The sequence below is a fragment of the Pelobates fuscus genome, chromosome 4 (genome assembly GCF_036172605.1).
Source record: "Pelobates fuscus isolate aPelFus1 chromosome 4, aPelFus1.pri, whole genome shotgun sequence".
NCBI classification, from domain to species: Eukaryota; Metazoa; Chordata; class Amphibia; order Anura; family Pelobatidae; genus Pelobates; species Pelobates fuscus.
Genome location: NC_086320.1, coordinates 229,233,893 through 229,258,522, shown reverse-complemented (window position 1 = coordinate 229,258,522; position 24,630 = coordinate 229,233,893). Strand labels below are relative to the sequence as shown.

At 38.6% G+C, this 24,630-nt stretch overlaps 1 protein-coding gene across 1 annotated transcript in view; it reads left to right on the top strand.

The window, feature by feature from the left end:
* SEMA5A (semaphorin 5A) overlaps positions 1 to 24,630 on the top strand; it is a 503,768-nt gene that overhangs the window by 340,609 nt on the left and 138,529 nt on the right. The window contains exons 9-10 of the mRNA XM_063451928.1: positions 6,304 to 6,589; positions 7,591 to 7,726. Coding sequence (XP_063307998.1) covers positions 6,304 to 6,589; positions 7,591 to 7,726 — 422 coding nt within the window. The remainder of the gene's footprint in view (positions 1 to 6,303; positions 6,590 to 7,590; positions 7,727 to 24,630) is intronic.

The following is a 24,630-nucleotide window of genomic DNA, read 5'->3' as shown; positions in this document are numbered from 1 at the left end:
CATTACATTATGTCAAATATGAGTATCTTTCTCCTCCCCCTTGACTTTTTTTGAGAACCTAGGTAAATTTCTGACCATTACGTTTATCAGAAGTTACTTGGAATATGGGTCTTGTCACCTAAATATTGCTCCACTTCGTGTTTTATGTTGTTAAAGCATTATGGGCCTATCCCTAAAACAAATGTTGCCTACCCCTGTCCTAGTGCATACCAATAGTGTGTAAAAGAACTCCACTGGGCCACTAAGAAACAGATGAAGATTATAAAAAATACAAATTCCTGTTGTGTGGAAAATACAACATATTTTATTAACCCTCCATCATACACACCCTGGATTAGGTGAAGGAAAAGATGGTATCAATGCACCCCTCTATTATAATATATACCCAACAAACCCTCCCTGCTCAATGGATATGGAAATAGATAACTTTTTGCATGGTCTTCTATTTTTGCAGCTTCCACGGCACTTGCATTGTATGCAGTTTTTGCTTTTGGTGACAGGTAGTTATGTTTCCATGCATTTTATGTGGGCTCTTACCTGTACTTTTTTTAAAAAAAAATAACTATTTTAGTTCATGTGCTTACTTTCTACTCACTGACAGCTCAATAGGGCTATAAGTGTAAGATCAGGTTTCTGTAAGTCAGCTTTAATTTTATCCTGGATAAAAATGTTTTTTCTATATGCAATAGGGTGAGCTGAAGGAAGCAGGTTAAAAAACTACTATTATGAGCAATCCTCCAATGTTTTTCCTTTTCAACATGAGTTGAATTGTCAGTCTAGTGGATAGAGCCATTGAGAACAAGTGTCTTGAAATTTGGGCCTACAGTTTTAAATGTGCATGTCATATCCCAATAGATAACTGTAGATAACATTATAATCAATAGCCCCTGAACATCTTTAATTAAATATAATGATGTGTTTTATTATTATATATATCTATATATATTTTTTTTTGTCAGATTTTTTTTTACTTGCTGAGCAACCATCTTCGGTCATGTTCTAGTATTATTTGATCAGCTACTGCAAACTCAACTTCCTAACTTGCTTGCAGGTTCAAACAGGCAGGTTGAGAAGCAACTGGTCAGATTACAGTGGAATCTGTCCCAACATTTATATTGTTAGCAACATATATATATATATATATATATATATATATATATATACACACACACACAAGATCCAGTGCACTCACTCATCCACTAAACAGCAACTTCAAAGCTTATAGATTTTATCTGTTTTTTTAAAAACACCTAATCTAGGCAAAAACAATGGGGGTTTAGTTACAGTATATGATCATACATTGCATAATCCTGCCACAATGTCAATGCACCCCATCTTTGGCAGGTCCTACTCTTAACAGCCTGATATCCGCTCTTATGAGATTAACCCACTTACATGGGGAAAACAATTCCACCTGGGGCTCTCTGCAGTACAAGACTAAATAGGGCCCTGGAATGAGGCACCTGTGACAGGGAGGGGTGCAAAATGAAGGAGTTTGCCTAGACTCCCAAATATATATATATATATATATATATATATATATATATATATATATATATATATATATATATATATATATATATATATATATATATATATATATATGAAACCAGGGCGCTGCCCTCACCTGAACATGCATAAATGGGGTGCTGCTGGGGTCAATTTATACAATACACAAGATCCAGCGCACTCATTCATCCACTAAACACCAACTTCAAAGGTAATAGATTATATTCATTTTTTTTTTTTTTTTAAACTCATAACCTAGACAAAAATAATTGGGGTTTAGTTACAGCATATGATCATACATTGCATATGCCTGCTACAATGTCAATGTACCCAATTTTTATTCAGGCCCTACTCTTAACAGCCTGCCCTTATGAGATTAACCCACTTACATGGGGAAAAAATTCCATCTGGGGCTCTCTGCAGTACAAGGCTAAATAGGGCCCTGGAATGAGGCACCTGTGAAAAACAAATAAAATCTGAAAGTTTTGAAGTTGCTGTTAGGTGGATGACTGCGTGCACTGTATCTTGTGTATTGTATAAATTGGCCCCAGCAGCACTACATTTATTAATGTTAAGGTGAGTGCAGCCCTCTGATTTCATATATGTATATATATTATTAAATGAAATAAACTTTGAAAAAAATTAGAACTCAAAATTTGATACGTCCTATAACTAGACACAGGCATCATATCTATTAACCTTTTTTTCCCCTCTACCCCTTCTTCTAAGCTCTGTTCTGTCGTAATTTATGTTTATTGATTGTTAAATGTCTCAGATACTGATGGTGCAGTATTTATAATAATAATGTGAAATACCGTAATATAATATAATGATAATGTGAAAATAAAAACCTTGTGACTGCAGGCCTTTAGTTCTATTCTGTTAGCATGCATCCTTATGGTATCGTTACAAAATATTTGTTGCATATATTAACTGTTGTTCCTTGGCAGTTGCTGTATTTAAAATACCAAATAGATAATAAAATATTAGTATAGTGTTAGAAAATACTGTGACATTTGAAATGAATTGTAACCCCCTCCCCCTGGAGAAAACAGATGAATATAAATCAAATTCTAAAAACTTTTTTTTTGTTTCTTAAGAATACCACAAACAGATGATACATTTTATTTCTGTATTTACCTGATATTTATAAAAATTTTAAAGCCACTCAATTCATCCTGTGAGAAATTGATGAACGTAAAGGATACATACAGTCTTTGAATATTGTCCTTGACATAAAACAGAAATATAACTATTTTAGAAAGGTTAATGTTGGAAAAAAATAGATCAAATTAAATAATGTAGTCTATAAAGTGAAGGGTAATGGTGAAATTACTGTATGTGGAATATTCTAGAAAATAGAACATGTATCAGTCATAACACAAAAGTTAATTGTGTTTCAATGTTTTAATATTCAATATTTAAACAGGAATGCATGATTTCACAAAATATAACAATATATTCATGAAAATGTCTTAAATTAGTAAACTAATTATTGTCCACTATAATCAGAGGCTGTATGTCACTGTTGCAGTCAGCAATTACCAGAGACCTGATGCAAAGCTGTTAACATATTGTGTGGCGCAAGCTTGGCTGCTATTGGGGCCTAAAGCTGAAGCACACCATAGTGATTACTGTCGCCTGGACGTCTGGAAGGGCCCCATCAGGGTGAAACATTCAGACATGATGTTCTGCAGATACTTTTATAGCATTTAATGTTAGGCTACACAGCATGCAGACTCCTTGCACGAAGATACAAACACACACCATATTTTACTTAACTTTACATGACCTATGTATGATAGAAGTTAAACATTTCTGTTTAGTAAACGTAATACAGTTCTATAAGTTTATTGTCAACATTTTGGTTTCATGATTGCATGTGATTACAAACTTCATAGGATCAAAATGACGAAACTTTGTGCATGATATTGTACATGCCTTTTGCATTATTACTTGCCAAGTTATCATATAATTCTTGCCAACATTATCTGCTTATTCTGTAGGATAATTTGTCTGCTGCACCAAAGGCTATGGTGTGTAAAGTGACAGATCATTTTATGTTTTCAACATTTTATTTGCTTCTCACAATTATTTTTGTGAAACGGCATTCACCAAAATATAGAACTATATAGTGTTAATTATTAGATGATATGTTTTTTAACTGTATATGCAAAACAGGGCTTACGACCATGCATCATTGCATAGTTTATAGTGCAGAAGGTATCCTGGGATATGGTTTCCCTGCTGCAAATATCTTGTAAATGCAGCAATTTGTGTATAATCAAATGCATATATATATATATATATATATATATATATATATATTATTATTATTATTATTATTAGTATTATTATTATTTTTCTTCTTTGCTTTGCGATATGTGATCCATTCAGCTTGTGGAAGCAGCATGTTCATGTGGCACACACATGCAGGGTGACATCTCTCTCCACACTCAGGGCCAAATTAGCATAGGGGCTAATGGAGCTGAAGCCACAGGATAGGCCCACAGGATAGGCCCACAAGACCTTGCTTGGGCAATGTTATAAGCATGGGGACTTAGAAGATGTAGGGGAGCAAAACTCGTGGAGTGGTTGACTATAAATTAAATAAGATAAAGCTGCCTTTTCACATTGTGCAAAGGCTCTTGCTGCTTTGGTCTCAGTGTGGCATGACCCCTTTCTTTTACACTCAATACGTCCACCAATTGCTCTGTCCCAGACTGCATACCAGGAACTTCTGCCTGCTAATAATGATGGAAGGAGAGGAAAAGTGAGTGTCTGCGGACACTAGAGAATTGTTTCCATAAAGCGTAGAGCAGGGCCGGACTGGCCCACCGGGATACCAGGAAATTTCCCAGTGGGCCGTTGGCACCTGGGCCTGGGTCAGACAGCTGTCTGTGTTGGCAGCCACAGGGGAAGCTGTGCTGTCTCTGCTCAACCACCCTCGCGCACTACTTAATGAGACCGGAGCCGGAATATGGATACATACAGGCTCATTAAGCTGCATGCTCACAGCTGTCTGCCCTGCAGGACCCCCTGGCCGGTCGCCCACAGGTAGCAATTATGTGTGTCATTCTGTCAGTGTGAGTGTGTGTGTGTGTGTGTCTGTGTCATGGTGTGTGTCTGTCAAGGTCTGTGTGTGCCTGTCTGTCATGGTATGTGTGTGTGTCAAGGTTGTGAGTGTGTCTGTCATGGTGTGTGTCTGTGTCTGTCTGTGTCATGGTATGTGTGTCAAGGTGTGTGTGTCAAGGTGTGTGTGTCTGTGTCATGGTGTGTGTGTCAAGGTGTGTGTGTCTGTCTGTCATGGTATGTGTATGTCTGTCATGATATGTGTGTGTCTGTCATGGTGTGTGTGTGTGTCATGGTATATGTGTGTGTCTGTGTATGTCATGGTGTATGTGTGTGTCTGTGTGTGTTTTTAAAAATAGTGTTTTTACTCACCTTTTTTTTCCCACGCTGTGCCTCTATGGCTGAGATCATCAATGCTTTGCCATATAATTGGCTGCAAAACAATACACCAATCAGCATCTCCTCACAGAGATGCATTGAATAAATGTATATTTATGGGGAACGTTCAACGCCTCCGGAGCATGGAGGCCCTGAATGTAGGTGCTGCACACTGTGCAGCACTGACACAGGAAGCACCTCTAGTGACCGTCTGAGTGTCTGTCACTAGAAGTGTCACTAGGATGCAATGTAAACACTCCAATAGTCTCTTATCTTTTTATCCAAAATCATCTCTTGGTACAGATATATTGATGATGTCATTATAGTGTGGCAGGGCAACAGTGAAGAGTTCGAGAGCTTTGTGTCCCTCCTTAATATTAACGAAGATAACCTCAGATTCACTGCAGAATTCGGGGGCTCATCTTTGAACTTCTTGGATTTAACAATCTCTATTTGCAAGGATAGTTCTCTCAAGGCCACCTTATTTAGGAAACCCTCGGCTTCTAACTCCCTTTTAAAATGGGACAGTTTTCAGCCTAGACCCTTAAAACAAGGCATCCCCACTGGACAGTATCTCAGACTACGGTGTAACTGTACAGATTTACAGAATTTTTAAACACAAGCCAAGGTCTTGAGACAGCAGTTCAAAGAGATGGGGTACCCTAATAAGTGTCTCAAGAGGGTCTACAAAAGAGCATTAAGAACTGATAGGGCAGATATTCTGTCAGACCCCCTGCCCCCCCACCCAAAAACACCACTAACAAAACTATTAGGATGTTAAGGCCGTTTGACACTGGTTGAAACGAGGTTAAACGTTCCATACAAAAGTTCTGGCCTATTCTGCTCAAAGACGTCCATCTTAAAGAAATACTGGGCCCCCAAGTCACCATTACGGCCTCGAGGGGAAAAAACCTCCAAACACCACATGGCTCGGACGGAAAATCCCTGTAGGGTCGTATGGCTATGGAAGATGTGTAGCCTGCAAATACATCCTTAAAGATTCAAAAAAGTGAGTGATAGTGATGGCAAACAGTCTTTCCAAATCACCCATTTTTTTCAACTGCAATCCTGCAGGGGTAGTGTAACTACTCACCTGCAGCTGTATATTTATGTATGTAGGCAAAACTGGCCATTCAAAGAGCGTATCAAGGAGCATGTTAGATCCAAAAAAAATTGTCTGGACACTCCCATCTCCAGACATTTAAAGGAAAGCCATGGTAGTTCCCCAGCAACTTCTTCTTAGGTACAGTTTTTTATTTTAATTTAGAATTTTAATTGATTTACATTTTAATACTGTTTGACACATTTGATGGCTAATTATTTTTGCCTTCATTTATTTTTCAGAGCCTAATTTTGTTTCATCGTATGATATTGGAAATTTCACATACTTCTTTTTTCGAGAAAATGCAGTAGAACATGATTGTGGAAAGACCGTTTTCTCCCGAGCTGCACGCCTGTGTAAAAATGACATTGGAGGCAGGTTTCTATTAGAGGACACATGGACAACATTCATGAAGGCCCGAATGAACTGTTCTCGTCCAGGAGAGATCCCATTTTATTATAATGAATTACAAAGCACATTCTTTCTCCCGGAACTAGACCTCATATATGGCATCTTTACCACTAATGTGTATGTATTATGTATTATTTATTTGTTCAAAGACAACAAGTTAAATATGGAATTAGGTTCATTAGATTGCTGTTATGCTAAAATGTTAATTAAGTGTTGCTGTTGTATTTCTTAAAACATAAGATAGCTTTTTGAAAATAACCAGTTTACCATGCTACAATAAGAAAAATGTAATAATCTACCAAGAGGTTCTGTGACCCATATAGTTATTTGAAATTACAACGACAATGATATTTTGATTGAACAAGATATCCATTCTTCAAATGAGAGAAAGAGAGAGAGAGAGAGAGAGAGAGAGAGAGAGTGTGTGTGTGTGTGTGTGTGTGTTTGTTTATTTGTAGACCCTTGTTCATCTTTTTTATCCCATTTGCATTTTTTTTTAAAGAAATAAGAAGTAATATTTTAAATTAAGCTTTTCTAAAGTAAACTGTTTAGTTTGTGGAAATTAAGAAACAAACTTTTTCAAACTAAAACACGAATTGCAAGATATTCTAGGATTCATGGGGAATAGAGACAGATGCAGAAAGCTGCTTAGAGAAATTATTGACATTGAATTGCATCATATTCAGTGATATAATATGTCATAAGTTTAGTTTTTTTCAAGAAACAAATGCAGAAACTGATTTATTATGTCAAAGGGACAAATTCTAACAGAAGGTAATTTCATGTTGCAGCAACATCTTTCTTCTGTAGTTGCAGTTTTAGATTTTATTACAGAGATTCATATATCTCTAAGCTTACAGCTTGTTGGTTAAACTATACAAATATATTAGTGGTTATTAAAAACATTTTTTATTTTATGTAAAAAATAGTATAAAAACAACAACATTAAACATCACAGAACTTGTGAAACGTGTTATGTTTTTTTTGAAGAGTCAATGTTCTTAATTATTTCACCATATTCTACTCATTTTATATTGTTATAAAACAAATATAAAAAGGAAATATGTTTATGCTGTGTGATCACGTGAATAAATTAATGGTTTTCATTTCTTATTCAGAAATAGCATTGCGGCTTCAGCAGTGTGTGTATTCAACTTGAGCGCTATTGCCCAAACCTTTAATGGACCATTCAAATATCAAGAAAATGCTCGTTCAGCCTGGCTGCCTTATCCTAATCCCAACCCAAATTTCCAGGTAAATTATTAAATTGTGTCTTACCTGAATTTGTGTTTTGTCAATATAAATTGTAAAAATGAAGTGTCACATCAATATTTGTGTATTTAAAATAATGCTTGTGAATTATTTTAATGTGCTACTAAACAGTAATTAATATTTATATTTTGTATTATCTGTAAGTGCATTTTTGGCATATGTAGTTGTCCCTTGGTAACCAGGGATCCCAACAAATTCCCCATCCCTACTCCCTCAACATGTGTGATGGGGGAATACAACAGAGCAGATTATGACCCAGGTAACAGCATATACAAGTACTGTGATGTGCCCTTGATTTTTTGTCCTTTGCACTCGCCTCATGTGTAGTTATCACCTTGCTCCATCACCATGTCCTGGACTGTGAGCTTTCATTCCTCACACAGGAGAAATTTCCCTTTGCATAATATGTGTACTTTATTTCTGTTGCTTGAAAGTGAAGCTTATATGTGACTTATTGTGCTTAACATATGTTACAACTGCTTTTCAGTTAAGAGTGCATTTTAGGTGACTTTTGGTCACCTAACAAGGAAGAGGGTGGGCGCGAAGGACCTATGGTGCTAGGAATACAGCTTTGTATTCCTAGCACTATATTATCCCTTTAACTCACTTTTTGTTTATGAATTTCACTGTGTTAACAGTATCTAATAGAGTTGTATCTCAATATATGCTCTTTTAAGGGAGCATTGTTTGATCACTGCTGAATGTGTTGATAGCCTGTGGGAAAAAAAGATTTGGAGAACCTTCCACATCAATGTTAGGTTCCTAGGAAACAGATTGCAAAGGCAGCAAAGTCTAACATTATAACATTGTATATTGGGCTTGAAAAACATATTTGGATACAGTGCAAAAAAAAAAAAGAGTAAGTTAGAGTTAAAAATAAAATGTGATTAATAAAAGTATAAAAATACCTTTAATCGACTTTTATCTCCCTGGCATATGTTATAGCTCACAAAACCACATGACCTAAGTCACTTTAGAATTCAACCATGGTCTAATTATAATATACTGAAGATGTTTTCTTACTATCTGTGCTATCTTTTCTGAAGGTGTTGAAGTGTATGTATTTATCATTTGGCAATAAAAGGTAACATCTAAGAATAAAGTTTTATAATTTACTCTCTTACTACCAAAACAGTTTTAAAAAAATAAAATAATGCCTTCAGAATCAGAGTATCTTGTGTGTCCTGGAAGTTAATGTTTTTGGTTTTGTCCTCATTATGCATATATAGTGCATTATTTAAAGGAAGTAAAAAATAAAATTGAGGTTGGAGAAAAAAACTTTTACAAAATCATTTATCAAGTAAGAAAGTTACTGATAAGGAAAACGTGGTGTGTGTGTGTGTGTGTGTGTGTATATATATATATATATATATATTTTTTTTTTGTGACAGTGTTAGAGGTGGTGTGGTTGTGGAAGTAAGATAGGTACCAGAATCCTGCATAGTTTGTATCCACTTCAGGAAGTAAGCAGTGCTACAGGTTAAGGATAAGTAAAGAACCACAATTTAACTTTAATAAAAAATAAAAATGGTCTTTAAAAAGGTCAGAGCAAGAAAGGCTCAGGACCTTGATTTCTTTGCTGGTTGCAGAGAGGATGCACACTTACATTGAAGCTAACATATTAAACTATAAAAGTGGTGTATTTACATGCTGTATTTTGTTGAGGCTGGGAAATAACTTTAGTCATCTAACAATAGTCAGGGAGTGATTTTTTTTTTAGAGTTAGTGTTCTGGTGAGAGCACATTTTTTTTAATGTTATTTTGTGTTGGAGTTGCTGGAAAAATACCCATATTGTACTGTACAATAAATTGTGTTTTAAAAAAAATACCAGCTTCTGTCATGTATAATCCTAGAAGATTGCGCTAAGATCCCTAATGCTGTGAGGGTTAACCCGCAGATGGTGAAGAATGTGGGCATCAGACAAAAAAGTCTGGATTTTGGAAAATTAAAGACCTGTTAAAGGCTCTGCTTCAAGCCACTACAGCACAACAGGAGACCAGTGCAGTACAACAGGAGGCCATTGCAACAAATAGCTAAGTAATGGAACATTACATAGAGACTTCAACTGGAAGTGCAAGTTCTAACTTAAGATCCAAATTCTAATACACACTTCACTAGAATTCCGAGGATGATGGCGAAATCCGAGCAAGTCATTTCCTCCTTAAATTGACAAAATCTGATGATTTAGGAACATACCTCATGACATTTGAGAAGACTGCTGAAAGTAACACTTGCCACCCAGACATTCTTGAGCGGGGAGCCCAAGAAAGCATATTTTGGTCTGGAGCCAAGAGGAGCTAATTATGCTAAACTGAAGGTGAAAATCTTGACCCAGTTGGGTGTCATGGCTGCAGTGCATGCTCAAAGGTTCCATTCTTGGACATTTCATAAGAGGAAGGCACCAAGATCACAGATGTATGACTTGATTCATCTAGAACACAAATGGTTGCAACTAGAGGTGAATTCAGTAGCACAGATAGTGGAACAGCTGGTGATGGACAGCTTCAGAAGATGCTTACCTTTATCTCTTTGCAAGTGGATAATACAGGGAAACCCCTGCATGGCTGATGAGTTGACCATTACTGTTGACCTATTAAAAACAAATAACACATAGCAGTTGCAAGGTGGAAAAATCTAAAGAGCACAACAAACAGGTAAGACTGTTCCTGGTTTTAAAGATGTTGGGAAATCATCTGGTACTTAAAAACTACTTGACCTTTATGACTATCCAAATAGAGGGAGATGCTCCCTGGGAGGTCAGCAGCATGGCAAATGGCCACAGATACCTTTAGAATCAACAAATGTGCTTTTCTGTAAAGAATTGCATGGTATATTTCCATTTTCTGATTCTGTTTTTAAAGTTAAACATTGAAAATGTAAAATGAAATTCGTAACGGATCGCCTGGCACCCCGACTGGGTACCTCCGTTAAAGGATGCTCCTAGCGTTTCCTGAGGACTCCAAGCACTCTGGCAGACGCCACAATCACCGTATCGGAGAAGCATATGAATCCTCTCAAGCCTCTGAATGCTGTAGACAGTTGAATAGGAACCATACGAATAGGTTTGCACTCCTAGCAGTCAAACTGGAACAGCATGCAATAAATCCTCCCCCAATAATGAGACGACACTTCACTTTGAGGGTTAAACAGAAACTCCGGACTGGCACATCCAGCCTGGCTTTTATTTCCATCTCACACATATAAGACCACCCACAGGGGAGGTGTAAAATATCCAATAGCATCACGGGTGCAACCCACACATCCCCTCCCCTTAGTGTGACACATAATCCCATTATTCATACAGTTTAAAATATACTTTTTACACAATATTTATAACTTCTAAAATATACATGTCACAAACATAAAACATAATTTTCTTACTCAGCATACTTCAATTAGGAACACTCTCAAAAATCGTTCAAATCCCTCCAGTAGATCAAAAGTTACCCGGAAGTTCTTTTATGACCGACCGCAAGCACATTTTCTTGCCCAAAACAGTTTTGTGGATTTGGGCTGTGCGGTCGGTCAGTTTCCTGCATAAAAACGGCTAAGTCCCGTTCGAAGTGTTGCCTGTACTTCGACTTTAGTCGAAGTGTCGAAGTGGAGGTGATGGTAAGGGTCGGCGGTGTTCAAAGTTAAAATGGCCGCCGCCACGTGGTCCTTTGTCTGATGTCGGCCACTTCGACAACTTCGACAACTTCGGTAACTTCGGCGCTTCGGCAGCTTCGGCACTTCGACAGCTTCGACAGCTTTGACTGCTTCGACGGCTTCGACAGCTTCGACGGCTTCGACTGCTTCGACTGCTTCGACGGCTTCGACTGCTTGGACAACTTTGACTGCTTCGACTGCGTCCGAAGTGCGATATGAAAAGTACCAATCTTTCCCCAAAGTATTTAAAGGGCTAGGAACAGTATTATACAATCCATTAGGCCCAAATACAGTTCTTAAAACGTACCAATTTTCCAGGGGCCATAGTCAGCAGGTAGGAGGCAGGCAGCCAGGCCCCTCCAATGCCCAGTGTCAAGGCGGGTTCCGCCACAAAATTAAAACAGGTAAATGGTAGTAGATGAATCTGACCCAGAGATACAGTTTCAAGATTTGGATTTGAACAGTGAAAAGTTTGAGGCTGCTCAATGAGAGAATACAACATTGGCAGAAGTAAGAAAATAATATTAAGGTTTTAAACAGGTCACAAGTAAACCTGTACATAGCCTAATGTTCCCATTTTTTAAGTTTGAAAATGAATTGTTGTATCATGTTGAGAAAAAAGAACTGATGTGTTGGAGCCACTTTTGGTACCCCAAGAATTTTGGGGGCTCACCTTGTGGCTAACAAAACAAGAAATAGGCTGACAAGGAGGTTCCATTATCCTGGAATATATGCTGCAGTAAAGAACTATAGTTACTCATGCTCTGAATGTTAACTAACAGCTCCTAGTAATGCCTTTTACAGTCCACTTGTACCATTTTCTATAACTGATGTTCCCTTTATAAGAATTACCTTGGACTTGGTGGGTCCAATAATAAAATCAGTGAAAGGCTATCAAAATATTTTTAGCATTTAGTTCCACTAACCATTACTGAAAAATAAGACGGTGTAAATATAGCTGAAACTATCTCTACAAAACAAAGTTATTGAATTTGTGACTTAAAACTGTGATGTATTTTCTACAGTACAAAGGTAATGAAACCTGACATCTACACTGACCCAGTGAAGTATGTTCGCTTGAAACCTTATCGAATTCCTGAGAAGTGAAGCTATTAATGCTGAAGTAAAAAAAAAAGTTGAAGTTGGGAGTAATTGAAGAGTCACATGGTGACTGGAATAGTCCAATTGTGTTGGTTCCAAAATCAGATGGTTTCATACAATTTTGTAATAACTATTGTAAACCAAATAGCAAATCAATATTGGACACATACCCCATGCCATAGGGTAGATTAATTAGTGGAAAGGTTAGGTATGGCCCTTTAAACTATACTAAAGCTTATTTGCAGGGGCCCCTTACAGAACATCTTAAGATAAATTCTGCCTTTTCCACACCTAGTGGTCTTTTCTAATACAAAATTCTACCCTTTGGATTACATGGAGTTCCAGCCACATTTCAAAGAATGATGGTGCGGGTCTCGCAGAGCAATTAAGGATGTGATGTCTTAGCGCTTTTTGTGAATACAGAGGAGAAGGAACTGCAGCTGTCTCTCACTCCTCCAGACTGCAACAGCACCAGCATGGAGAAGCACTGTATGCAGAGAGCTAGTCTCCATGTATCTAGCTTTCAGGTGTTCACAGTATCATGGCTCCTGGTGCCACAGAGCTGTGGCCTTGCAAACTATATTCATGGCATTATTTGCAAAAAAAAATCATTTGTGATAATTGAGTTCCATTTGCAATTCTGAAAATTGTGCATACACTATTGTGGGGTATGGCTGCATACCCTGACAATCATGACTACACATGTCGGCATGAAGGATTTGACATTCATACACTGCTTACACATTGGATTCAATATAAAACTCACCTTTACCATTCCTAGGTTTAAAATGCAAAATAAAACTGTATTTGTGTTCATAAATATATCAGGCAAATACGTGATTTCAGAATCAGTAACAGGGTTATTCATTAAAGTGAGATTTCAAAATAAATTATTTTTTTAAGGTCAAAATAGCCAAACTGGAAACATTATCCAAGCTTGCTTTAATATTGGCTACTCTGGCCTTAAATTTGTAATGCACCTTGAATTTACTTTGAATTCTTACATTAGTAAATAACCATGCTCACTTCCCAGATTTTACGGTATTTTTAATCCGGAGGACACCTCTTATTACAGGTGAAAAGTGAAGAAGTGTTGTATTATTACAGACCGGTCTCCAGTACCCGGAATGGAAAAATAAATCTGTAATTTTTAGACACGAGATCAGTTGATTGTATATCGACAGTACTGAGTACATATGCATTTTTAAATAGAGAGTAATGTATAGCCTTTTTTATAATGCTGCCTGTGTGCCTGTTCCTGTCTGTGCACTACTGTGCAGGAATTTGGTGAAATTATTTTATTTGGATGGGATACAATTTAATAAGTAATTCATTTAGTTGGCAACCTATTAACTATTGCAAATGTTTCACCGAGTCTTCATCCATATTAAGATACCTCTATTCTAGCTATCTAGGGAGACCTGGCATTTTTACTCCCATTGAGATTTTGAGAAGCTTGGCTCAGCTAAAATACAAACACTTTAATATAAAAACTCTGTGATTTATTTGCTGCATGACTGAAGGTGACAGAGTAGTAAAAATCTCCAGTTTCAGCTATGATTCTAGTTTAGCTATTTTGGTCTAAATGTTGAAATTACCTGATCTATACCTGACAATTCGTGGTTTTGTGAATAACCTTGAATGTCATCAAATAAAATATTCTTCTCATCCTACCAACTCTCTCACCTCTTCCGTTCTTTATGTCTTTGCTTACTTGTCATATCAAACCAGCCACCTCTCTCCATAAGCTCAATAAACAATAAACATATATCTGTCTGTCTATCTATCTGTAGAAATATGTGTTTTTTTCTGCCTGGAGATAATTGAGTTAATACAGTATCTGACTCAATTATCTCCCAGGCAGAGGGGAGGGATTGTGTGCTGTGCGTGGTAGTGTCGTGCCTTGTAACCTTATTGTTATTGATCTTTGACATTGTAAATCCGTCTACCATCAGGTCCATATGGGCGTACCCCTTGCATGGAGATTGTCATATAAGGCCAAGTGTGGCACCATTAAAATCAGTTCTCTTCACCCTCAACACGCAGCCTCATCTTGTGATTGTAGGGAACAGCTATACAGGCTATAACCACTAGCTCTTATAAGAGCTTCACAGCTATACTCTCTTGAGGAAAGGCTTTCCCACTGGGAGCTGGATCCAAGAGGTTGGTCCAGAGAGGGAAGGAACGGCGAGACCCCATCCAAGCTACGGCGGCTAAGGGGCTACGGTGCTTATGGTGTCTGGTGGAGTGCTTGGAGTCCTCGGTGAGCACTAGTAGCATCGACTGGCAGAGGCACCCGGTTGTGGTGCCAGGCGGTCCGTCACACTATCTTTCTATCTCCATCACCTCAAACAGTGAAAAAAAATATTAAATTAAATTGAACTCCTTTTATTCATTGTATTTGAGTTTTACAAGTTTTCTATCACCTGGTAATGGAAGTATCATAAAACAAATAGAATTTTTTGAAAAAAATGCAAAGATAAGAATGATCCATGACTATCATTAGATAACTATGACAATGATGGCATGGACTGTCATGTAATGCAATTTCTTTGTAGAGCAATTGAGTAAAATGGAACATTTTGCTTAAATTGAATCTGTCATCTTATAATCAGCAGGATGTTAAAAACCACTTGATACTTTGTTCACATCACATCAGTGAAAAAAAATTCAGCAGTCATGGAAACACTGTAAAATGATTCTTTAGGAAAATACATAACTAAAACTATTATGTATAAATGTAAGTTACAGTCTAAATAGATTGTAAATAGAAACCAATCAAGTCAATGAAGATGAGTTTTAAAAATAAAGAATCAAAATCATCATTTATATAACAAAACTGAAAACAAACGTTTTTTTTCCTACTTCAATGAGAACTCCACTGAGAAGTTCAGCTTACAAGAGACTGTCTAGAGCTGAGGTTAGTTAATGCTTTGTTTGTTTTAAACATTTTCAGTATCTCGTTTTTTGACCTTCAAAGATACAATGTGTGCCTGTCTAGCTCTTCAGTTAGGTACATACAAAATTAGTTGAAAGCCTAACGTTAAATTTCCTACTTAATATTTCTGATCCACATATGCTATGTGGAAACTTAATAAATAGAAGTGATATGTTTAATTCTTTTAAAATAGAACATGTTAAAATATTATTTTAAATATATAATATTAAAAATTGATTCCTTGCATAAAATAAAGATTGCTTTATGACTAGACATGTGCAATTCGTTTCAGTCCGAATATGAAATCGGACGAATTTCGGGAAATTCGGACATTCCGGTACTTCCGAATGTCTGAATTGCCGAGGTCCCAAAGTTCTGAAGCACAGTATTGCCTAAGTACTAATATACTTACTCAGTGAAAGAAAAAGAATGTTACATTGTATACAATTTTAAATAAAAAGTATACAACCATAGCCAGGATTCACCTGTAAGCATTTGCAACACTTACAACAATCAAGTAACATACATTCATATAAAATGTAAGTTACTTGGCCAGTCATTGTAATGTAATAAGGGGGGACCTAATGTCCTCCCCCCTGGCCCCCACCCCTGAGCGGTGGGTGGGGGCCCTAAATACTAATAAAGGGGGGACCTAATGTCCTCCCCCTTGCCCCCACCCCTGAGCGGCGGGTGGGGGCCCTAAATACCAATAGGGGGGGACCTATTGTCCTTCCACCGCTGAGCGGCGAGTGGGGGCCCTAAAAAAATGTCGTCCCCCCAGGTGACCAGGGGTCCCCGAACCCCTAGTCAACCCCTTCCCCCCCAAAAAAATCCCCCTACCTACTCCCCTCACACTAAAAATAATGAGGGGGGGACCTCCCCCCTGTAAAAAAAAAAAAACCTGTAAAAAAAAAAAAAAAACAATAACTTACCATTCGATGTTTTCTTTCTTCTAAAATCTTTTTTCAGCCCCCAAAAAGGGCAAATAAAAACCCATAATAACCGACGCAATAAAATAAAAAACGAGCGCTCAATCAGAGGGCTCTGTGTCATTTTACACAGCGTGGGAAAGTTCTTTGGAATTTCCCCACGCTGTGTAATTTGACTCATAACTCTCTGATTGGTTACTTAATCCATCAATCAGAGAGTTATGAGTCAAATTATACAGCGTGGGAAAATTCCAAAGAACTTTCCCACGCTGTGTAAAATGACACAGAGCCCTCTGATTGAGCGCTCGTTTTTTATTTTATTGCGTCGGTTATTACGGGTTTTTATTTGGCCTTTTTTGGGGCTGAAAAAAGATTTCAAACCAACCAATCAGAGTGCTGTGACAGGTAAATGTAGAGACTTACTTGTCAGTCTCTTCATTTACCGGTCAGAGCACTCTGATTGGATGGTTTAAACCCACCAATCAGAGTGCTCTGAGCCTAATTGCAGGGTGGGGGCAAGGCTTTATAAGCCTTACCCCGCCCTGCAGAGCTCAGTCTGCGCGGAGCCCTCCATGGGTGAAGAAGGATTATTTATTTTTTTTAATTGCGTCGGTTATTATGGTATTTTATTTGGCCTTTTTTGGGGTTGAAAAAAATAAGATTTTAGAAGAAAGAAAACATCGAATGGTAAGTTATTATTATTTTTTTTTAACAGGTACTTAGTTAAAGGTCCCCCCCTCATTATTTTTAGGGTGAGGGGGGTAGGTAGGGGGACCATTTTTTTTGGGTGGGGGGGATGACTATGGGTTTGGGATGGGACATTTTTTTAGGGCCCCCACCCGCCGCTCAAGGGGTGGGGGCCGGGGGGGAGGACAATAGGTCCCTCCCTTATTAATTTTTAGGGCCCCCACCCACCGCTCAGGGGTGGGGGCCAGGGGGGAGGACATTAGGTCCCCCCCTTTATACCAATTTAGGGCCCCCACCCGCCGCTCAGGGGTGGGGGCAAGGGGGGGGACATTAGGTCCCCCCCAGGGCCGGTGCAAGGAGTTTTGGCGCCCTAGGCAAAATAAAAATTGCCGCCCCCCCTTCCCCCCTATATACCCGGCCCACGATGTGACATCACAAACCTTAAAATTTAGAATTAACTTTAAATTCTCATTTTAGTGAATAACCCTGTAGCTTTTGGTTCAAGACACTGACAAATTGCACAAAAGGCCACAATGTAAAATAAAGTGCAAATTTAAATAGTTTAATACATTAACATCCTGAAAGTGCAATACAACATACAGTTGTTAAGAGAAAAACACATGCCCACATTTATATTATAGTGGCATACTTGCATAATATAAGTGCAACAATAGAAATGGTATGGTCATTCAAAGAACCCCAAACACATAGCAAAATAAATACATAAATGCAGCATACAATTTAAGTGCTAAACAACTTCGTAAACAGCGTAAATACTTTCTAACAGTTATTCTATCTAAATAAATTTAACTTTTCTTGCTTTGGCATTCGCAAAGTCCTTCAGTAATGTTTCAAAGTCAATCTCCTGTGCCGTCCGATTCTCTATTGATATCATGGCAAGTCCCACAAGCCGTTCTTGGGACATTGAAGAACGAAGATAATTTTTTATAATTTTCAGCTTCGAAAAGCTTCGCTCACCTGTGGCAACAGTGATTGGTAAGGTCAACATAATTCGAAGTGCAATTGCCACATTTGGAGCAAATCCATTCCTCACTGCGTAGGCCAAAATATCAACAGGTGTCATCGTAGGTTTTATAACAGGAGCCAACACAGCAAGTTATTCACACAGTTGCCTTCCATCTACATCAGACTCCTTTGATTTTGCATCGGTTAAGACATTCTGCAATTCCATGCAGAACTGCAGGAGTTCTTCTTTTTGCACATCTTTTAGCTTGTGGATGTCATACAAAAATGTAAAATGCGTGGAATGAAATTTCAGCTGTTCATATCTTTCATGTACAGATTTTATTGTTGTGTCTAATATTGCGAAGAAACATTCCACTTTAAATTTATTTTTAGGATCTAAGATGGGGTCATCTGGAACCTCATTCAAAAACAACCCTTTTTTTTGACTCGTCTGATGCACTTCAGGGGGGAACACTGGGTCTATTTCCATTTCCACTGCTAGCTCTCCTGCTTCTTCAAGTAAATCCTCAAAACCATTATCTGTCCGATAAGATTGAAAAATTGTCTTGATTGATTCCAAAAGTTCCACAACATCTAGCAAGTAAATTGACTGGCTTTGAAGAACTTTGCTGACAGAATTAATTCAACCTAGTATGTTAAACCAAAGGATGATAAAACACAAGAATTTAAACTTGTTTAACTCTTTTGCCAAGGATGAAGCCTCGATTCTTGCAAGAGCAGCAAACTTCATATCACCTCCGATTTCAATTAAGGTGTCATACACTTCTCCAACATGGAACCTAAATGGCCGAATAGCATCAGTTCTGCTTGACCATCTAGTATCGGATAGCGGCTTAACTGTCAGCTTACTCACATGCTTTTTTAGAACATCCCATCGATTTGTTGAACCTGATAAAAAAAACATATATTTTCTGAAGAATGCCAAAAAATGTACTGGCATCCATACAGCACATAGCAGCATAATTTACTACAAGATTTAAGGAATGAGCACTGCAGAGGACGTAGAAAGCACGTGAGTCAGGTCCATGATTCTTTTTTGCACTCCTGAGTGCTTTCCCTTCATGTTGGAGCCATTATCATACCCTTGACCTCTCATATCACTGAGAGGTATCTTCAGCATTTCAAGCTCATTCAAAATTGCCTCTGTTAATCCTTCTCCAGATGAGTTGTGAACTGGCAGGAAACCAAGAAATCTTTCCTCAATGTGTATTTCTGGATTTGCAGTTGGTGAGTTTCCTTGCTTAACAGATACAAACCTGAAAACCATAGTCATCTGTTCAACAAGAGTGATGTCAGGGGTGCAGTCAAGTATAATGGAATAGTACTTGGCATCCTTAAGCAACCGTAGAATGCGTCTCCGTATTTCTTTTTAAATGAAACCAATTAGTTCATTTTGGATGTCTTTTCCTAAATAATGCTGATGAATTTCTGAATTCTGTATCTTTTTCAAGTGGCTTTGCATCACAGTATCAAATGTTGCTAACATTTCTACAAGTTTCAAGTAATTTCCATTATTTTCAGAGTACAACGTGTCACTGCTGCCCATGAAGGCCAAGCACTGCTTCCCAAGGTATTGAACAATGGCTACAAGCCGCTGTAGAACATTCTGCCAGTGCTGCGTTTCAGTTGCCAATAATCTTTGGTATGAATGGTCAATAGTACTTCCTGACCCAAGCCTTGTTAACAGTTCTGTCCAGTCTCCCATAGCAGTGAGGTTAGATGGAGACACTTCATGTGTAGCCAGACACTGGGACAAATTTTTCCAATCATTGTAGCCTCCCATTGTCAGGCTCATTTTCGTAGTTGTAAAGAGTTTACAACAAAAGCAAAATATTTTGTCCAGTCTAGGAGAATAACTAAGCCACTTTCTAACATGCACTTCACCATTTCCAAGGCGCCGTCTATAGTGGGTTGATGTAAACCGTCTCTTGGATGCATCTTTAGGAAATGCAAAGTGCTCTTTTGGCTTTGCCGGACCTTTCATAACGATGGTTTCTTTTAGTGAGCTAGTAAGCATATCAGGCCAGTCAGCTGGCTTTTTCCATTTTCATCTTCTGATGATGATGCTGATTTCTGTGAACTCTCTTCTTCGGTGTTTGTATCACTTTCTATGCCCAAAGAATGTTCGCCCACAGTTGAAGTAGAATGGTGTGGTTCAACATCTACAGCTTCACGATGCTCTTTAGTTTTGCACTCCATCTCGCTTACAGCTTTTAATACTGGATCAGGTTTAAAGAACCTATTTAATGATCCAGCCATCTTAGAAGTGTCTTCTTCTTTGAGCCTTCTTTTCTTTCGAAAAGCAGCACCAGACAATTTCTTTCGTGGTGCAGACATCTTGTTCAATTATCAAAATAACTATTGTAGAATAAATGTACATCAAAAATTATTAATATTCAATTAACATTCTCTTTGATCATTAAACCACAATAATACCTGAAAATCATTTAGAAACCTACTGTACATATGTGCGCACGTGTGTGTGTGAGTGTGAAAGACGCAAAAATATATGTGTATGTAAGACTATGGCTAAGTTTTGCATGTATGAGAGCAGTTGATGTAAACATGAAGAATTAAAAATGGAGAGGGCAAGTGAGAGCTAGCACCCCCCATGCACAGACACACAATCATGCAGGGTTAAGGGTAGTGGGAGTTGGCACCCAGACCACTCCAATGGGCAGAAGTGGTCTGGGTGCCTACAGTGCCCCTTTAACCCTGCAAGGTAATTATTGCAGTTTATGAAAACTGCAATAATTACACTTGCAGGGTTAAGGGTAGTGGGAGTTGGCACAAGTGGTCTGGGTGCCTGGAGTGTCCCTTTAAGCTCCTCCATGCAGGGCGTGGAGACGCTTAAAGGGACACTATAGTCACCCAGTCTACTTCAGCTCAATGAAGTGGTCTGGTTGCCAGGTCCCTCAGGATTTAACCCTTCATTTTACATTTGGGGTTAAGTCTTCCGGACAGCCACACTAGAGGTGCATCTGCGACACTGGAGGCATATTATGCATCCCTCGCGTAGAGCGTCCATAGGAAAGCATTGAGAAATGCTTAACTATGGACACATTGAATGCGCGCACGGCACTTGCCGCGCATGTGCATTTGGCTCCGCTGTCGGACAGGGGAGCTGACGCCAGCAGGGGAGGAGAGGAGCTGGAATAAGGTAAGCTGCTGAAGGGGTTTTAACCCCTTCAGCACCATGGGAGGGGGACCCTGAGGGTGGGGGCACCCTCAGGGCACTCAGGGCACTATAGTGTCAGGAAAACCGCTTTCTTTTTCCTGACACTAGAATGAAAAATGTTCCCCATGCACATGTCTATTTATGACACAGACATATTTTTTTTTATTGTGGGGGGAGGGAGGGTGAAGGTCAAGGGGTGGGATTGGATTTGAGGGGTGGGTGTCTGTTTTGTTATTTTTATTGTATGATTTTACTGTGTAAAACAACACAAGAATGTTGCTTATTCAAACCAACTGTAAAATACAAGATCCTGATTAGCTTTCTCTAACACCTTGTTTACAGATTTACAACTGAATGAAATGATAATTAGTATTCTTAAATGTACTTTAAAAAAAAAAAAAAAAAAGAAACATTGCCAAAAGGGAAAGACTGGAAAAGCATAATTGTTTTTGCAATTCTACAACAGTTACAACTTGTGATGTCCCGAACGGTTCGCTGGCGAATATATCGCATGTTCGCGTTCTCCACGGATGGCGAACATATGTGATGTTCGGACCGCCCTCTATTCGTCATCATTGAGTAAACTTTGACCCTGTACCTCACAGTCAGCAGACACATTCCAGCCAATCAGCAGCAGACCCTCCCTCCCAGACCCTCCCACCTCCTAGACAGCATACAATTTAGATTAATTCTGAAGCTGCATTCTTTTTTTATTTTTTTTTGTATTATTTTTTTTTCTCTTTATTATACATTATCCTCCATAGCCAGTAACCTGTGTTTATTATACATTATCCCCCCCATAGCCAGTAACCTGTGTTTATTATACATTATCCCCCATAGCCAGTAACCTGTGTTTATTATACATTATCCCCCCATAGCCAGTAACCTGTGTTTATTATACATTATCCCATCATAGCCAGTAACCTGTGTTTATTAAACATTATCCCTCATAGCCAGTAACCTGTGTTTATTATACATTATCCCCCCATAGCCAGTAACCTGTGTTTATTATACATTATCCCTCATAGCCAGTAACCTGTGTTTATTATACATTATCCCTCCATTGCCAGTAACCTGTGTTTATTATACATTATCCCTCCATAGCCAGTAACCTGTGTTTATTATACCTTATCCCTCATAGCCAGTAACCTGTGTTTATTATACATTATCCCCCCATAGCCAGTAACCTGTGTTTATTATACATTATCCTCCCATAGCCAGTAACCTGTGTTTACTATACATTATCCCCCCCACAGCCAGTAACCTGTGCTTATTATACATTATCTCCCCCATAGCCAGTAACCTGTGTTTATTATACATTATCCCCCATAGTCATTTATCGTTGGACCTAGGCAGTATGATGTCTTAGGCCGGCCCAGAGAGTGAGTGAGTGAATAATATAATATATATGTTCAGAAACATATTAGTAATATGTATTAAAGAAAAACACACTTATTGCATCAAATTTACAAAGCCAAACTTTTAAAAGCTTTCCTCATTTCTTTCTCGGGATGAGGAATATATCGGTTGTAGACTGAGGATTTCCATCTGCCCAATCTTTTAATAATATGCACTGGAGTGTCAGTGTTGAAGGAGACCGAAGCTGGCCCTATTCTAAATGAAAGACCCGAGACATGGATACAACCCAATCTTAGGAGTAGTGTTCTGATGTAGAAGATGAATTTAGCCGTAGTCAGAGGGATTCAGTGAGAGTAGTGGTGAAATGTGTGTGGCATGACTGAGTGTGGGTAAGTAAGAGTCAAGTATTTTAACTGGGCACTAGTTCTAGGTGGGATAAAGTGGTATAGCAGATGGATGAGTAGTTTGGTTCGTATTAGAGGTTTGTAGAGAAAGTATATAGTGATCATGATTTTTAGTGATATCCAATATTTTTAAGGTGGTCCCAGTGCCACCACTCATATCTGGTGTCACAATAGCTTGCATTTAAAAAAAAACAAAACTTTTTTGACTGTAATATAATAGCAGTCAGTTTCCTTCACACGTGTGCGTTTCAGGGCCTGCCAGGGCACAGTGTCACACCAGTGCAACTCATATCTGGTGTAACAGTAGTGTACATTTAAAAAAAAAATACAGGGGCTTGTTGTCACCTTTCGGGGACCCTTGGTGTTGTACGTGGCTGGGTGGAGGAAGAGACCTTCAATGACATCAGTGAGGACAAGGAACGGGACATGGCTAGCTTGGTATCCAACCTTGTGCAAATGGGGAGTTTCCGGTTGTGCAAATGGACTGTTTGCGGTGCGTTAAACGGGGAGTTTGGTCTGTCACTGTGAAGCGGGCGTAACCCTTACACTACCTGATCGATACAACATCATACCTGATGTTTTAAAGCACCTTATTCCAAACAATTTAGGAATGTTAGGTGATTTATGCCCTTTATGGATTAAAACCAGACTCTGCATCAACTATGTAATTTTCCATGGGAGTTTTGCCATGGATCCCCCTCCGGCATGCCACAGTCCAGGTGTTCGTCCCCTTGAAACAACTTTTCCATCACTATTGTGGCCAGAAAGAGTTCCTGTGGGTTTTAAAATTCGCCTGCCTATTGAAGTCTATGGCGGTTCGCCGGGTTCGCCCGTTCGCGAACATTTGCGAAAGTTCGCGTTTGCCTTTCGCGAACAGAAAATTTCATGTTCACGACATCACTAGTTACAACGTTACATAGTTCAAAAGAGACATCTGTCCATCAAGTTCAGCCTTTCTCATATTTGTTTTTTGTAGTTGCTCCAAAAGTAGCCTGCTTCTGCACTTATTTCTAGCACCATAACATCCTTCTTTAGAACAGGTGCCCAAAATTGTACAGCATGTTCAAGGTGTGTTCTTACCAGTAATTTATAAAAAGGCAAAATTATATTCTCATGTCGAGATAAATTAAGTTGAGTATTTACCTTTTCGCCACCCTGTTTTGACATATGACTGACAATCGATACAGGTATAAAAGTGTGTTAAAACTAGATTATAAAACATATACATTGTGATCTTTGTCAGTAGATAGCACGGTCCTCTAGGGCAAAAACATGCACAGTCCTTTTATCTTCATATAATTCAGGCACTTTATTTGTAAGTTCACACAGGAGACAGCAGCAAATGAAAACATAAATATAACAGGTTTCCCCTTTAAAGAAAAACCTAGCTCGTTTGAGCACTGACTCACTTCAGGTTCCCTATCTCTCAGGGGTTAAACTAGAACAAAACAATATTGGTTTCACCAACCTAGTTCTTTGTCTTTTCTCAGCACTCCCAGTGCTCCAAGCCAGCCTTGACTGCTTCACTTTCTGCACTCCCAGTGCTCCAAGCCAGCCTTGACTGCTTCCCTTTCTGCACTCTCAGTGCTCCAAGCCAGCACTCCCAGTGCCTGGTCTCCTTGACTCTCTTACTGGAGAGAACACCCTCTCTCCT